Source organism: Carlito syrichta, unplaced genomic scaffold, assembly GCF_000164805.1.
Source record: "Carlito syrichta isolate Samal-C Ts95f unplaced genomic scaffold, Tarsius_syrichta-2.0.1 Scaffold314112, whole genome shotgun sequence".
Lineage (NCBI taxonomy): Eukaryota > Metazoa > Chordata > Mammalia > Primates > Tarsiidae > Carlito > Carlito syrichta.
In genome coordinates, this window is record NW_007258208.1 from 169,030 (window position 1) to 185,933 (window position 16,904).

The window sequence follows — 16,904 nt, forward strand, 5'->3', positions numbered from 1 at the left end:
CTCCAGTCTGGGCGACAGAGTGAGACTCCAACTCAAAAAAAACAAAAACAAAACAAAACACAGTTTGATCCCAAAGGAAGAGATACTAAAAGAAAATAAAATGCAGGCTGGGCGCAGTGGAACATGCCTATAATTTCAGCACTTTGGGAGGCCAAAGAGAAGTATTACTTGAGCCCAGGAATTCAAGACCAGCTTGGGCAACATAACGAAACTCTGTCTCTACAAAAAGTAAAAAAATTAGCCAGATGTGGTAGCTTGTGCCTGTAGTACTAGCTATGTGGGAGGCTGAAGTAGGAGGATTATTTGAGCCCAGGAGTTCAAGGCTGCAGTGAACTGTGATCATGGCATTGCACTCCAGCCTGAGCAACAGAGTGAGAACTTGTCTCAAAAAATAAATAAATAAAATGCAAAAAATATCATTGGAGAGAGGTCAAAAAATGAAATTCTGACTAGACATTCTTGAGTGGTCCCAAAACTGAAGAGAAAATAAAGGCAATTTAGCATAAAAATAACATGAAATACAGCATGTTATACTGAATTAGATCCTGGAAAGGATGAAGGCCTTAGTGAAAAAATCTTGTGAAATCAAATAAAGTCTCTAGTTTAGCTGATAGTGCTATACTGATATCAATTTCTTAGTGTTCTTTAAATAAATGTACCACGATTATGTAAAATATTAGCCTTAGGAGAAGCTAGATGAACACTATATGGAAGTTTCTGTGGTGTTTTGCTACTGTTCTGTAAATCCAATATTTTATTTCAAAATTTTTATTTTTTGAAGTTTTAAGAAATGACTGCATAGGACATCCTTAGATAAGAGGGGTGAGTAATTTAAAAAATGTAACATGGACCTGCCAGGAGCCATGGCTGCCCACAACCAGGCCCCAAGCCACCGCCTCCATCCCATCCCAGGTCAAAATAGCTAATGAAAGCATGCACTTTATCAACAGAATATGGTATTGACAACCCGTTGGAATAATAACACTGTACTAGTCCAGACCCCATATAGAACATTGCAACCCTGGGGGCAACTTCCTGGGGTTCCGCACTCCCCACTCTGGGAGCTTTTCTGTCCTCTCAATAAATCCTGCTTTCTAAAAGAAAGGAAGGAAGGAAGGAAGGAAGGAAGGAAGGAAGGAAGGAAGGAAGGAAGGAAGGAAGGAAGGAAGGAAGGAAGGAAGGATGGATGGAAGGCAGGCAGGCAGGCAGGCAGGCAGGAAGGAAGGAAGGAAGGAAGGAAGAAAACTGTATTCCCTTCTTGGTGGAACCTTTTAAAAAGATAGAGCAAAAAGGCTCTTGTAAGGGATAGCTAGAAGAATGAGGAATAACTAGACAAAAAAGAGACGATCTCAGGGAGGATTTCTGTCTTCAACCTGAAGGGCAGCCACACCATATTGAGGAGAAACACTTATTTTGTGAGTTCTCAAAAGCAGAGCCAAGACCAAGGCTTGAGGTTATAAATGGAGACAGCTGTTGGAGCTCAATATAACAATTCTGGCAATTTATGCTCACAATGGAGGTCAAGAGCTTCTGTGACACCATGAAATATGTATTTGGTCCTCTGCCGTTTTTGGGGTCAAAATCTAAAATCCTTATAAACCCTGCAATAAGAGAAATGTCTTTTGTATGCTGATAAGATGAGTGGTGGCTGGAGGTCTCTAGGTCACTTTAGGATGGTGGTTGGTCACCAGAAAGACCAAAGTAGGATTAGAAGGTCAGAACTTTCAGCCTTATCCTCAGTCTCTGGGAAAGGGAGAGGAGCTGAAGGTTGAGCTAATCACCAACGGCCAATGATGCACTCTATCATGCCTATGCATGAAGGCTTCATAAAAACTCAAAGGCCAGGGTTCAAGGAGTTTCTGGATAGCTGAAGATGAGGGAGGTTCCTGGAGGGTGCCTCAAACGGAGAGGGCAAGGAAGCTCCAAGCCCCTTCCCCCACATCTCGCCCAATTCATCTCTTCCATCTGGCTGTTCAATTGTTTCCTTTAAAATTTCCTTTGCAGCAAATGAATAAACATAAGTAAAGTGTTTCCCCGAGTTCTGTGAGTCACTCTAGCAAATGAATTGAACCGGAGGAGCAGGCAGTGGGAGCCTCAATTTATAGCCAGTAGGTGACAACCTATTTCTTGTGATTGGCATCTAATGTGGGGGGTAATCTTATAGGACTGAGCCCTCAACCTGTGGGATCTGTTATAATTTCCAGGCAGATAGTGTTAGAACTAAATTAAATTAGAGGACACCCAGCTGGTGTTTGTGGAAAAACTGCATGGCATATGGGGGAAAAAACCCATACATCTGGTGTCAGAAGTGTTGTGTTGAATGGAGAGTTGAGAGAGGAAAAGCACTTTGGTATTTTCCCCCAAAATCTCTTGAGCTTCCCATAGCTGGAGAAAGTAAAGCAGTGGCTGGATGAGCATCTGACGGGAGTTTGGACTGGTTAAGCTCCAATGTGACTAGCAATCACAAGAGCCTGTGATTCTCAGGCAGAAATGTTGTGGTTTCTCTCCCAGAGATCCTGGAAATCCAAGTTTCCCACTGACCCCAAAGACAATTATAAGACTGTGGCTAAAATTCCATTAATCTGCCTGGTAGGTTGCTTCAAGGCCATCAGGAAAGTGAGCACTAGGTCAAAAAGGTTGGACCACACCAAAAAAGAGCATTCAGTGGTGGAAGATCTCCTGAGTTTTGCGTCCCATGTAGCTGTGTGTATGTCCCATGCTTCTGTGTAAGTCAGATCAATCAGCATCATTAAACCATAGAGTCTAGCATCCTAGACATAAGCCACCCTAGAAGTCATTGGTGCAGTCTTCCATCAGCTGTAATTAAAATGTTAAGGGACAAGCAAGTTCAGTTCTCATGAAGGCAGACCATTCTGCATCTTTGCTGGACACAGTTCTACCCTATTTTGGACCAAAATTTGTCACTTCTCCCCCATTACATGGGTCTGCAACTTTGAGTGTGATTCTCCTATATTCCTTAGCCTTATGTTTACAAAGCTAAATATATGGAGTTTCTTATTTATAATTTGATACTCACTCTTCTCAAAACTCTTTCTAGTTAGTCAATGACCTCTCAAGATGCCTCATTTAAAATAAGCCCAAATATCCTAAATGTACTCTGAACAAAGCAAAAAAAAAAAAAAAATACTGGAACTATAATTACATGCTAGGGACAGTACAGTTCTATTAATGCAGCAAATATCTATTTGGCTTCTGTGGACTTTATATCATCAACTGCAACCCCACAGAGAATTTCATCAAAACAGGCCCCATTTCACACAATTAATTACAATGGAGTTTCAGAAGCCAATGGTTAGATTTCATCTCACTGACTTTATTCTGCTAGCTTGTCAAAATCTCTTTGAAATTGAGAGTATCAGCTGCCACATCAGCATTCCCTGCCAGGTTTGTGTCATCTGTAAATCGAATAAACTTGCCTTCCATATCTTCATCCAAGTCATTGATAAAAACGTTAAAGACGACAGGTGAATCATTCACTCAACAAATATTTATCACATACCTACAATACATATGTAAGGTGCTCAAGATAGACACCAGAGGAAATACATATTTGTAGTGGAACAGATCCTAAAATTGCTTTCTGTAAACAATGAGATGGACCTCATTCCTTGAAGATTCAATTCAATTCATTAGGTATTTATTGACCACTTACTCTTCCTTTGGCATCATGCTAAGATTTATTAAGGGAACAAAGGAACTAAAAGTTACAACACTATTTTCTAGATGTCTGTGCTTTAGAGAACAGTGTTGTAGCTTTGGCACACAAAACATTTTATGATATAAGACAGGCAGCACTTACAATTGATGAGTGGTCCAGAAAAGATATTTGATTCTGGTTGTGATTTTACTGTCACTTCATTTAAAACTACAAAGATAATTATAGATAGATTTTTAGAGTGGAAAGGAACAATGGAGGTCTTCCAGAACCATCCTACCCTCCCAGCTCATCAATATACTTTTAACAAATGGAAGGTGCTATCTCTTGAATAGTTGTACTCTTTGTTAGCTCTCATAATTACAATAATGTCCCAACATTCCCTGTATTAAGTTAAAAATTGCTTCCTTGTACCTTTCTAACTACGGTGTAAATACTCAATTATTTTGTTAAATAATTAAATGAATGAATTCTAATTCTGCTCTCTGAAGTCAGAAAAAAAATAGGTCTGATACAACCATGTGAGGGAAACAAATATGTCCTCATTTAATTGTTACTCTTCTAGCCTAAACATCTACAGTTCCTTCATTTGACATGATTTTAAGACCGCTCCACCCCCATACCATTCTTGTCATTCATATTCTGACTCTGTGCCTGGCATAAGGCAAACACTCATAATATGTCTTCTGAATGAATACGCGAATGAATAAACAAACTGGAGAGCTCCAATTTGTCAATTTCAGCCTCAAAGACAAATTCCCAGAACTGAACATATTGTTGAAATTATGGTTTAAAAAAAGTGGATTTCGTTCTGCATGTTATGATTCTATTAATACATCAATGCTGCTTAGATCCAGCTTTTTCTTATTTTGTGTTTGTTTTGTTTTGCTTGCAAGAGTGTGAATATTACCTCACATTGATTTTGTAGTCAAGTAAAATCTGTAAGCCTTTAACACAGGGGCAAACTGGATAACTTTGTGAACCAGCCCCACACAATGGTGTATCAAGAAAGACTAGAACACAGTGCTTATTCCACGTGAAAAAGAACGGTATGTCCTTCTGGGTATGCACGTCTTTCTAAGGTCATGCTGGTATTCTGATCACCATAGAGCCTAAGCCCTTTGGGAATCTGAAATATGACAGTATGCTGGGGAGAAGGCCTAAGTAAACGGGCACAGCAAGATACCTGGAAGGAAATGACAGGGTGAACTGAACTTTTACCAAAAGGCGACTTTTAGAATGGGCCCACTATTTCAGAAGGAGATAGTCAATATGGCAGTGTCAGTATTCCTGACAAGAAGAAATATCCCTCAGATTAAAATTAATCCAGGAAAACCTAAGACCAACAAGCCCAGTGGGAGCTGGGACTGTCCTGATGTTGGCTTTCTTAAGGCTGCAAGCAGGGTCCAGCAAGAAGATCCAATTGGGATGTACAGGACACAGCTGCTATGGAGCTGCTAAGACCAACCATCACACGTTAAGCACCAGCATTTATTGAACACCAGGCTTTTTATATGCATTATCCCTTTTATCCCCCACTAATAAACCTATCAGTAGGCATGATTATCACTATTTTATAGTTGTAGAAATTGAGGCTTAGATAGGTTTAGAAACTTGCCCAAAATCACACAGGTATAGTGGTACAGCCTGTCTCCAAAGCTTTTGTATTTAAGGGACAATGCCCCACCTGTCTCCAAAGCTTTTGTATTTAAGGGACAATGATAGAGGCTGTCCTGATGCTTTTGCCTCATGCATTTATTCATTCTTTAACAAAGAGTTTATGAAGCTCCCTCACTGTTCCAGGTTTGTGCTAAGCTTAGGGAAAAAGGGGTGTCCCTCATGGAGTTTAGCACTCTGAAAAGAATGTGAAACAACCAAACATGTGATCACAGTAAAGTGGGATACATGTCCCAATAGAAGTTCAAGGTAAAATCACACAGCATGAGGGAATAAGAGTCTTCCCCGATGAGGTAACCCTTAAAGCAAAGGTTCCCAATCTTTCTGGCATCAGGGACTACTTTCACGGAAGGCAATTTTTCCACAGAAAGGGGGTGGAGAGAGATGGGATGCTCAGGCATTAGATTCTCATAAGGAGCATGCAGCCTAGATCCCTCACGTGCACAGTTCACAATAGGGTTCATGCTCCTATGAGAATTGAATGCTGCTGCTGCTCGCCCACCACTCACCTTCTGCCAGGCGGGCCGGTTCCACATAGGCTACTGACTGGTACCAGTCTGCAGTCCAGGGTTTGGGAACCCCTGCCTTAGAGGGAAGCTTAAAGAATGATGGAGAGAGGCAGAGAAGGAATCACGCTTTAAGATCTGCCAGAGAGTGAGATCCACTGCTAGGTACTAGAGTCCAGCAAGGCTGTAGTAGTGAGTGGGAGGGATCAGAGGTTCCTGAAAAAGCTGAAGAGATGGGCAGAGTGAAGTTGCAGCGGGCCTGGACTGGAATTAGCAATGGAAAGAACTAGTAAAGTCACATGGACATTACCTCATTGAATCTTACCCATAGATTCTTGTGGATAAGACGATACTGCCCTGGACTAACACTCCAGAAAGGCATGCCAAGATTAAATTTAGACAGTTTTAATTGAATGTGATTTATCTGACCTTGTGAAATCTGCTCTGTAAAATTTATCAAACTCTTCAGTCTGTCTTTCCCCTCCCTTCAAGGCAATGGGGGGCAAAGGGGAAGGGATGGGTGAGGTTAATAAGGAAAGGAACAAAATTATTACAGTCCATTTCTTTATGTGACCTGCCATGCCTTAGATAGATTCCATCCTTCCCACTCCACAGAGGAGGAAACACAAGCTTAGAGCAGTGAGAGTGGTAGACTGAATGACTCGTCCCAATCCATTGTTATCTTTAACATTACTGTGCATCTGTAACCTATCAGGACTTTGTGGTGCATGGAGTGTATTTCCCCTCTCCTTGACTTTGGGTTTGATACTGCCGTTTGCTTTGGCCAATGGGATACCAGCAGACATGATATGTGCAGAGGCTTGGGATGTGCGTGTGTGGCTGGGAGTGCCTTCTTGGACTTTTACCACTGCCAGGAGATCGTGCCCTGGAGCTACTGCTCCTGGAGCCTGGACTCCAAATCACACAAAGCAGACCTAAACCTGGTCCACAGCCTGCAGCTAAGGCCAGCTGAGATCAGCAGACTCTGGCTCACGGGAAGCCTTCAGTCAGAAGTCACTGCAGTTAACCCAGAGACTTGTAAGCCTGTGAAGAAGCATTTACACTTTGTATGCCTTGGAATTGGGGGTGGGGGTCATTTATTAGGCACTGTTGTCATGGTAATAGCTGACTGATGAGAAAGTATTCTGAGCTTACAAAGAAAGTTCCTGGAATCCACAGCATGGCCTTGCCATGGAGTACCCACCCCACCGCAGCCCTGCCCACCACCTGGCACTCACCAGAGTCTGAGGCCGCTGGGCTCACCAGGCTGAGCAGCTCCCGCTCCTTCTCGTAGTCCCCTTTGCAGAGCAACTGCCCCTCCTTCAGGACAAACTCATCGCCCTTCTGAAGCTGTCGCTCGCAGACACAGCAGCAGAAGCAGCTCAGGTGGTAGACACTCTTCTGGGCCCGCATGACAAACTCATTGGGTGCGATGGCCTCAAAGCAGCCGCCACATTTGACAGCAAAAAGCCTGGCAGCAGGGAGAAAGGGAAGACATGCACCATGAGGAAGGTATGGCTTGGGCCTGGGTCTCTCCCGAAGTCAGCAGCAAGGGGAACTTCAGGAAATGGGCTGTGGAAGCTTAGAATAGAATAGTTCTTAAATATAGGTTATCTGTTACCTGAGGAAGTGAACTAAACTGTTCAGTTTAGTTACTCTTTCAAAAGAAGGGCTAGAGACACTGTGAGAAGGGGATCTTACTATTGTCCGGGGTATATTTGCTGTGGTCCATGACATTGTTTTCTGGAAAGCTGGTCTACGAGCTGGTGCCGGGCAGGCTGCCCAGAATCCCCAGGGAGCTTATTACTTAAATCAACAATAACAACAAAAATGCCCAGACCCACTCCTCATAAAAGGGCCTGGTTTCAGAATGTAAATTTTTAACAATCTCCCCAGATGCAGAAGCTCCTAGATGTGCAACATAGTTTTTTTGCTTGATTTTTTTTTCTTTTGTTTTGTTTTAAGTCACGGTCTCACTCTGTTGCCCAGAATCAAGTGCAAATGACACGATCACAGCTCACTGCAGCCTCTACCTCATGGGCTCAAGTCATCTTTCTGCCTCAGCCTCCCGAATAGCTAGGACTAAAGGTACACACAAAAGCCATAAGTACATGTGATGTGATGATGAATAAAAGAAAATCCCTCTGAGAAATGAGTCCCAGCTAACGGAAGAGTCAGATCCATGCAAATAGTTCAAGCACAGGGAGATGGGAGTACAGAGAAGGAAAGAGCTCACTCACAGAGAGTGAGTAGGGAGTCAGCCTTTTATTATGTATTCAATAAATCTCAATCAGGTGAAAGGTAGGCAGGAAGGTGGGCTGGGCTGGAGGAAGGGCATTCCCAGCAGAATGAACAACCTGTGCTAAGACCTAAAGTTGTGAACAGGCACATGTGCTCACGTCATGGGGTGCACTTCACCAGGTTGGATGGAGGTAAGTGCCTCAAGAGGTGTGGTGGGCGAGCTAAGTCATGACCTGATCACACACTAAGAGGCTAGACATCATCTGGCAAGTAATTGGGAGTCATGGAATAACTTTTTAACATGGTGAAGGCCATATTTTGGGAAAGAAACCCTTGGCAGCATGAAAAATGGAATGAAAATGGAGGTAGAGAGATGAGTGGACAGCTGAAAAATGATCGGGGTCATCACTCATGCAGCAGCAGGGAAGACAGACAGAAGGGGGCATAGCTGGAGGTGGGGAACCTGGGGTGTGGCCCCCAGGCACCTAGTGGTCAGAGCTGGTGCATAATGATAATGCCAAGCATTCCTCATTGCCTGCCTCTGGGCCTGCTTATGCTATTCCACCCTCCTGGAAAACTTTTCCCTCTCTGTTTAGTCTCTCTAAATGCAAGTCACCCTTCAGAACACAGCAGTTTCCACCATCTCCTTGATTTCTGTCCTGATCTCTCCAGTACACAGCTATCTGTACTGGTCATTCAGTGGTTATCCTGAGATGTCTCTAGACAGAGGCAATACAACAAAAAGTTCTAGGATTGGAGAGCTCTGCTGTCTGCTCTGCAAAAGACTGTGTGCGAAACTTTGGGCAGGATGTTTACCCCATTCTACCTCCTTGTCTCTTGCTGTCATCAAAGACGTTAGACAATTGCTTCCAACTCCAAAAGTCCTATAATCATTGCTTCTTATTGCTGATTCAAAATATCAACTTAATCTTGCCTTATTATTTAACTTTTCCATGTTTATAAGCCATCTTGTCAACAGCTCATATTTCAAGAACAAGGCCTTTGGAATATTTATATACTCCACAACTCTTTGCAGGTCATACGGGTACTCAATAAAAGTTGATATCATTTGACTCAGGGATCTAATTTGTTCACCCTCTTTCTGAAATGAAGAGCCTAGTACAGGAGCTGACACAAAATAGGTACCCAATAAAGATGTCTTTTCTCTTCCTTGTCACTCCAGATAAATAACAGTTCTGAGTAGTTTACAAAAAAAAACACCCAAAACAACTAGAATTTAAAACAGATCTCTCTGTTTCTTTTTTTTCTTCTTAAAAACTGCTTGATGATACCATAATTGCATTTGTCATCAGTCTCTCAAGACCAGATGGCATAAGCACAGAGGTAATATGCCCTAAGAATATCTCTGAAATTCATTCATTATAGCATTCGTTTTACTATTTCCGAAAACACAGAGTTTTTTTCTTTTTATTTAAAGCAGTAGCACAACAGGGGGGAAAACGCTCTCTGTGTCTGTGCCCACGTTATCAGAGGAATCAATATGTGGAAAGGCCAGATGGTGGAAGGGAGAGAATGACTGGAGAGGGCAGATATATCTCCATACGACGGCCCTCTTCACAAAGACAGATATGAGCTGTCTCAGAGTCCAGTCAGGTAGCCAACCTGCCTTGCATATATGCCCCTCCTTGGCAGGAGCTACAAAACATGAATAATGGAAGAACATTTTTCTAGAGACAGGCCAACTACCACGATGGCCCTAGTGTGGCCAATCTCATCTCAGAAGCTCGTTCACACCTTCATTCAGTCACTTGTTCTTTTCATTCACCATTTTATTTCTTCAGAGGCACTTGCTGTAAATTGCAATAAACCACACACTCTGTGGCTTAACAGGAAAAGAAGCCACCACCTTGACAGCACTCACATACATAAACAAGTATATATGGAGTGTCTGCCGTGTGTTAGGCATTGCTGTAGGCACAGGAGTATACAAGACAAATCTCTGGCCTCAAGGAGCTCACAGGTTTGTGGGAAAGAGTAAACAAACAAATCAATGACTAGATACCTAAGATCTACCTCTAGGAAACAGAATATAAGGACACTACAAAGCTATGTCCCATAAATATAAAATAGAATGACAAAAAGCGATAGCATATGTAATGAATTATAATATTTAATCGCCTCTCAACTCTAAAAGACTGCTATTTCGTCTTATAGTTTAAAAATACGTGTATTGATTTTGTAAGCTTCCGGGAAGAAAGGAAGAAATTTGAGGGTGAAGTGAAGAGGAAGCTAAGGAGGAGCTCCCGAGGAGGCATGACACACAGATTGGCACAAGAAAGAGGGAAGCCATTCAAACTCTTCGAGTGAAGGAAGTCAAGGCTTGGAAAAGGGGACAAAACCACCTCCTATGAGCCCATGAAGGAACAGCCTCCCAGGACAGAAGCCAGCCTGTGGGACTGGAAGTGTGTGTGCTATCTTACTTCCACCAGGCTTCCCTGCCCTTGGCCATCAGGAGCACCTCAGAAACACCTATTTCGATAGGCTCCCCTCTGCCTTTTAACTTCAGAAGGGAGAGTGAAACTGGAGGACAGTCCAAGGGCCTGGAACAGGCTTCTCATCACTTGCAAGGTATGCTAGAGCCCCCAAAACAGAACTCCAGGAGCCAGCAGCCCTTCCCCTGCTCTCTCTCCCTTCCTCCAGCTGCCCAGTGTGGTTTTTCGATGTGTGAACCTCTGGACACACCAGTCCCTAGGCTATTTGCCTGTACTCCCTGCCCCCGTACTGAATGCTGCCATTGGGCAGAAAATCCACCCCGTTCATCCCCGGGCCCCAAAGCCCCCAGTCACTGTTTGCCAACCTGAGCAAACTAATCAACACTTTTCCAGGAGCTGGTCAAAGGCCCTTTGTCCCCAAGCCCTCCTTCTCCTCCCCTTCCCCTGGAATGAACTGTTAAACAGACTCAAGGCAAACGCTCCCAGGGAGGCAACAAGCACTTGAGAATCTGCAGCAGCAGGTGGTAGCATCTGTGCTTGTCTAACTTCTACCCTGCTAATCTCCTCCTCTTTTTCTTCCTTTCTTAATTTCATTCCCCACTCCAAAAATTTCCCCCAAGTTGGAGAAGGGAGGGTTGGAGTGAGCTCACAAAGAAGGTCTGCCATGTTGATTCAGGAGTGACTGGAGGAAGTGGCAGGGTTTGTCTGAGCTCAAATCCTGAAATGGTCATGGTCACCAGGGATTACAGACTGGGAAGAGCAGGGCTGTCCTGATTCTCTCTTCTCTCCATCAGCTCTCCCGCTCTGGGTACAAACCAGGTCAACCTCACCTTACTACCTTGACTCTTGTCACCCTCACTAACCCCAGAGTAATTCAAGGAGAAAAGGCGCATGTGGTCCACCACCTGTGTGCCAGATGTGTACACAGCTGTATGGGTACCACTGTGGACCCAGCTGCCGACTGTACACCTCCCACAAGTTGTTTTCTCTAAGGCTCAGACAAGCAGAGAAAAGGATTTGTTCAAAAGTCCAGGTCATAATTAAAACACAGCCTGTCTGCTCTGGATGGCATCCCCCACGGCTACTTGCCCCTCTGAATGCTAATGAGACCTCACTCTGGGTTCAGAGCCTGGCAGCCTGGCTGTGCCCTGACAAGCTGGGCAGGGTTTCTAGAAATGCCCAGCCCACATAGGCATACATAACAACACTGAACTTTCCTTGCTGTTATAAATTCTCCTACCTACCCTTAAAGCTCTTCAAATAATTACTTATCTCCTCGTTGCACTGAATTCCCTCACCTGTAAAATGGGAATAACAGTCTATATCCCATAGAAAAGCATCCAACGCAGTACTTGTCCCAGTGACTAAGCACTCAGCACTGTCCTTTCTCCATTGATGGCTCTCTGTGGGGAAAGTACTGGGGATGCAATGACAAATGTGGCCACCTCTGGCCTTGGGGCGCTCACATTCTCCAGCAGGCAGCCATCTCCAAACAAATGGCCACAGTAGGATGTGTTTGGGTTATGCAGAGAGAAATGACTGGGGATGACACACAGGAGAGACCCATGCACTTGTCTTAGGCCAGCAGTTATAGATTCTTCTGTCTGCTCCTTCCTTTCTCCTCCTTTCCTCTCTCTCCCACCTCTTCTCCAGCTCTACTTCCCACTTGTTCTGCCAGGCAGGGAAGTAGGAGCTGGCTGGAATGCCATTAGATGCCTTGCTGACATCTCTTCTCATACAGCCTCAAGCTATTTTAGTGACTTGGAGCACATCACTTCATCTCTTGCAGCCTCCATTTATTTGGATGTAAAAGGCAGTAATGATGCCTGCATGCCCATATTACATGAGAACGTGTTTGTGGAGTACTTCGTGATCTATGAGGTACAGCATGATCTTTAGTCATTTTGATGTGTCCTGCCTCTGTCTTTTGACTTATATGGATTTTCTTCTTTTGCCTCAAACATGGTTCTTGATGCTGAAGGGTTGGTTTTGTGAGCCCTGTTCGAAGAGACCATTTCCACCTCTGCAGCGTGAACCCCTGCACCAACTCCGCTCAGCTCTGACATGGATATGACTTCACCTCCAGCGTGTAGCGCCACCCAGGGGATGGACCGGGAGATGCACAGCTCATGGGGCTGCAGGTAGACCATGCTCTTCACACCAAGCCACAGGCCTCTGTTCTTCTCCTCACCATGGGCCAAGATCCTCCCGGTGAAGCAACATTTCGTATGACCAGCCTCAGTCACCCTGACTGTGTGCAGTGTTATGGGAGAAAGCAAAGAGGAAAAGGAAAGGTGACCTGATTCAAGGAACGAGCACAGGACTTGGAGTGGGGAGACCTGGGCTCAAGGGTTCTGTGTTTTCCAAGAGGCCCCAGAAGGGCCACCTTTTCCTGGACCTCAGTTATTTTATCTTATGTTTTTAAATAGAAAAGTACCACCTTTGATCAGTGTTGTCAAGAACTTAGAGACTGGGGAGGAGGCATGTCTCTATTCCCCAGGTCTCCTCACCCCACGCTTTCAACCAGAAAAACCCCCTCTGCCCACATTTAAATCCAGGTCTCCAGATAGTGTTTCAGCATGACTGTGCTATGCTATGCTAACTCTTGAACAAATCTTCTCCAGAACCATATCAATCAAATACATATGAATATAATACAGCTAAGGTCAAAAGAGACAATATGTATTCTAGGGAAGATATGGTTGGAAGCCAGCATTTTGCTCCTACAGCATGCTTGAAACACACCAAGCTGGATCACTTCATATTCCCATTTTTACACTTCATGCTTTTATTACAGGGGTTGGGGAGACTTTTTTGTAACCAAGGAGACAAGAATGTTTCAAAAGCAGATATGGAGGCCTGATACCTGGAAAACCACAAATCTAAGGCAATCCACAGAGAGACACAGAACTTCTGCAGGGTATCCCATAGCTAGGTGACACGATGTGCAGAGACACCATGTGGGCACCCAAACTGGGGAGCCTGTTGTGTGACCTTAGGAAAATCATTTCACCATTTCAAACTTTGGGTTCCTCATTGTTAGAATATATTTCAGCCCCCCTCCCAATTGTATTCCTGCAAAGAAGAGAAGCTTGCGGGGGACAGAAAATAGAGAATCTTTATTGAAAGCCCACTCGTGCAACCCCTTTGGGTCCCCTACTGCTCTAGGAGTTTGTCTGTCTTCTCAATAAATCATGCAAAGAAAAGAAAAGAAAAAGAAAACCCACTCAGTGCCAGGAACTCAAATTTGAGGTGTAGGAGTAAATAGAACGATTTTATAAACTCAGAGAGAGACTCACCATATTTCAGTTCAGCTTGGTTTGTGATGCCTCACCTCCACAGGGAAGAGACACTTTGGGATGGCTAAGTCTTGGATTCTGTTTTCCATTTAAGTCCTATGTCCTCTCTAGCACTGTCTTCACAGGAGAAATAAGTAGAAAGATCAAGCAGTTAAGATGGCAGCCTCTTCTCATGAGAAGGGCTCAAGGTAGACTCATGGCTTTGTAGGAGGTTCTGAGACCCCACTGCAGACATGTAGGTAGGTGAAAGGCAGGAGCTAAGAAGCAACTTAATCCCTTTAGGCTGCTCAGCTCATCAACCCCAAAATACCTTAAAGGATTCCTGTGGATTTGGGTTAAGAACACATGGTATATGGAGACCATTGCAGTGTAAGGGGACACCCAATGGTGTGTGGGGAGCTTCTCTGACCCAACACCGCCATCAGACACCAAGGGTCTTCTCTGACTCCAAAAAGATTGGGAAATAAGACAATTCCTGCTGGAGTCCCATTTGCTGGAAAACCTGGCAGGTCACTATTTTCAAGGGACAAGCAAAAATATAGGCCAGTGGAGACAGGGTTGGATCCAGGAAGACTCGAGGAAGCCCACCTAGAGACAGGTTGAGTTGTGGAAATTGTAGCACAAGGAAGCAATATGATGGAATCAAATAAACATAGCTCCAAGTCCCTAGTCAGCAGCCATAGTTTATTCATCATTAAGATGGAAATAATAAAAGCATCTACTTCATAGAGTCCCATTGAGAATTAACTGAGATAATGTATTAAGACTGCTTAGCACAGTGCTTGGCATATGATAAATCCTCAATAAAATGGTAACTATTACAATGGTGATGATGGTGATGTTGATAATGGTGGTGGTGGTGGTGGTGGTGGTGGTGGAGAAAAAGATCTGAATATGAAATATGAAAGAAATCATAATACCAGAGGCTGAGAGAACAAGGATTAGAGAAAGACACATGGGAAGAGAAGGATTGGGCAAGGGGTTCAAGACCAAGACCATAAACAATGCAAGAAAGTGAAGTTAGCTTTTCAGTGGTGCTGGCTGTGGGCTTGGAGGTCAGGGTCACAGTAGGAAGAAGCCAAGAAGACTTGCCAGGTCTGAATTCCCAACTGCTGTGCTGGGCTTAGGGCAGAGTTTGCATGAAGCGTATCTACACAGAATTTATCCAGCAGTAATGATTGATTTTAGGTGCCAATTTGAGTTAAGGGATACTCAGATAGCTGGTAAAGCATTATTTTTAAATATGTCTGTGAAGATGCTTCTGGAAGAGAGTGTCATTTGTATCATTAGTGGACTGAATAAGGAAGATCTACCCTCACTCAACGGCCATCATGGAGGCCATCATGCAATTAGTTGAGGGCCAGGATAGAACAAAAGGATGCAGAGGAAAGGAGAAGTTGTTCTCTCTCCTGGAGCTAGACCACCATTCTCCTCCTGCCCTTAGACACCAGAACTCCAGGTTCTCTGGCCTTTGGACTCTGGGACTTGCACCAGTATCCCCTATGCCAAGTTCTCAGTTCTTCAGCCTTGGGCTGAGGGTTGTACCATAGGCTTTTCTGGTTCTCCAGCTCAAAGACAGCATATCATGGGACTTCTCAATGCCAATAATCAAATTGGATTAGCCAATTCCAATAATTAATCCCCCCATATATGTGTATATGTATATATATGTGTGTGTGTGTGTGTGTGTGTGTGTATACTATTGGTTCTGTTTCTTGGAGAACCCTGAGGAATATGCTCAACTAACAGTTCTGGCACAGTTGGCTGAAATGCCTTCTTATTCAGTATATCAAAGTAAAAACCAAGAGGTAAACTGAGGCTTCTTTTTCAGGATCAACACGGCTGAGTTTTGCACTCATCAATTTCCATGGATCCTCCAATCTGCTCATTCCTTGCCTCATCTTCCACTAGTCACCAGACACTAGATGCCTTGCCATCACTGCATCTACCCTCCAGGCTGATGACACATGCTCATCACACAGAAACACTATAGACTATGGCAGCCTCGTGCAAACTCTGGGCTATTTAAGGGCAAGGACTTTGAAACTCAGGGAAACTGAGCAAAGATAGAAGGAAAGCCCCCACATTACAACATTCCAGATAGTTCCTGAACTAGGGATATGTTTAGGAAGACCAAGATCTTCACTAATCTTGACCCAGAGTCCTGCAAACCTCAAAAAGAGCTTCTCAAAGCCTCTACATCACAGACAAACAAATTTCAGAAGGAAAGAGGACAGAACAAACACACATAACACACACAAAACCCTGATTCCAATTTGAGCCAACTGTGAACAAATTTCAGAAGGAAAGAGGACAGAACAAACACACATAACACACACAAAACCCTGATTCCAATTTGAGCCAACTGTTGTATACTGTTAATGCCCCACAAAAACAAGAAATCAGAACCACCTTCAGCCTTGGGCAACAGGCCACAACAGATCACACTGCTCATCCACAGATGACACTGAAACTCGTTTTGATCAAGTACATGAATCCTTTGGTTTAGAAAGTAGAAGAGTCTTGGGCAACTCTTTAACAAGACAGGAATCTGGGCATCGCTCAGTTTCCACCCTCTCCACCAGGGGGCAGCATAGCAGCATCCATTCAGTGCCATGTTGACTTGGTAACTGAGGTCATCCAGGCAGAGACAGGGATTGGCCATTAGCCAAAACTGTCTGCCGGAAAATCTGCTTCTGGGAGTCTGGGAGACCATGTGGCTAAACTGAAGGAGAGATGGTGAGAGAAGAGCATTCAAAAGTATTGGAAACCAAAAGCATGGCTTGTGGCCTTAGAAGTAGTGACACAAGCAACCTTGTCAGCTGGCTCAAGGTCTCTGTCCTTGAGGCTGAGCCAACACCACCACAATAAGCAACTGAGCACGTGGCCCTGGGGCGGTGGGAAAGTCTGCAGGGACAATAGAAGCGGCAGGATCTTCTATAGGAGACAGTCTCAAGGCTCTGCAGTGGTGAGAAAATGGGAAACAATGAGTGGCTGGCAGAGCCAATCAGGGTCTCTGTCCCCCTGCAGCTCCCGGGGAGCTGTAAGGAGG

General features: G+C 44.2%; 1 protein-coding gene across 1 annotated transcript in view; it reads right to left on the minus strand.

Annotated features, from left to right (window-relative positions):
• Positions 1–16,904, minus strand: part of LMX1A (LIM homeobox transcription factor 1 alpha) — a 157,444-nt gene that overhangs the window by 41,065 nt on the left and 99,475 nt on the right. Inside the window, exon 3 of the mRNA XM_008071082.1 lies at positions 7,098–7,330. Within this exon, the coding sequence (XP_008069273.1) occupies positions 7,098–7,330 (233 nt within the window). The remainder of the gene's footprint in view (positions 1–7,097; positions 7,331–16,904) is intronic.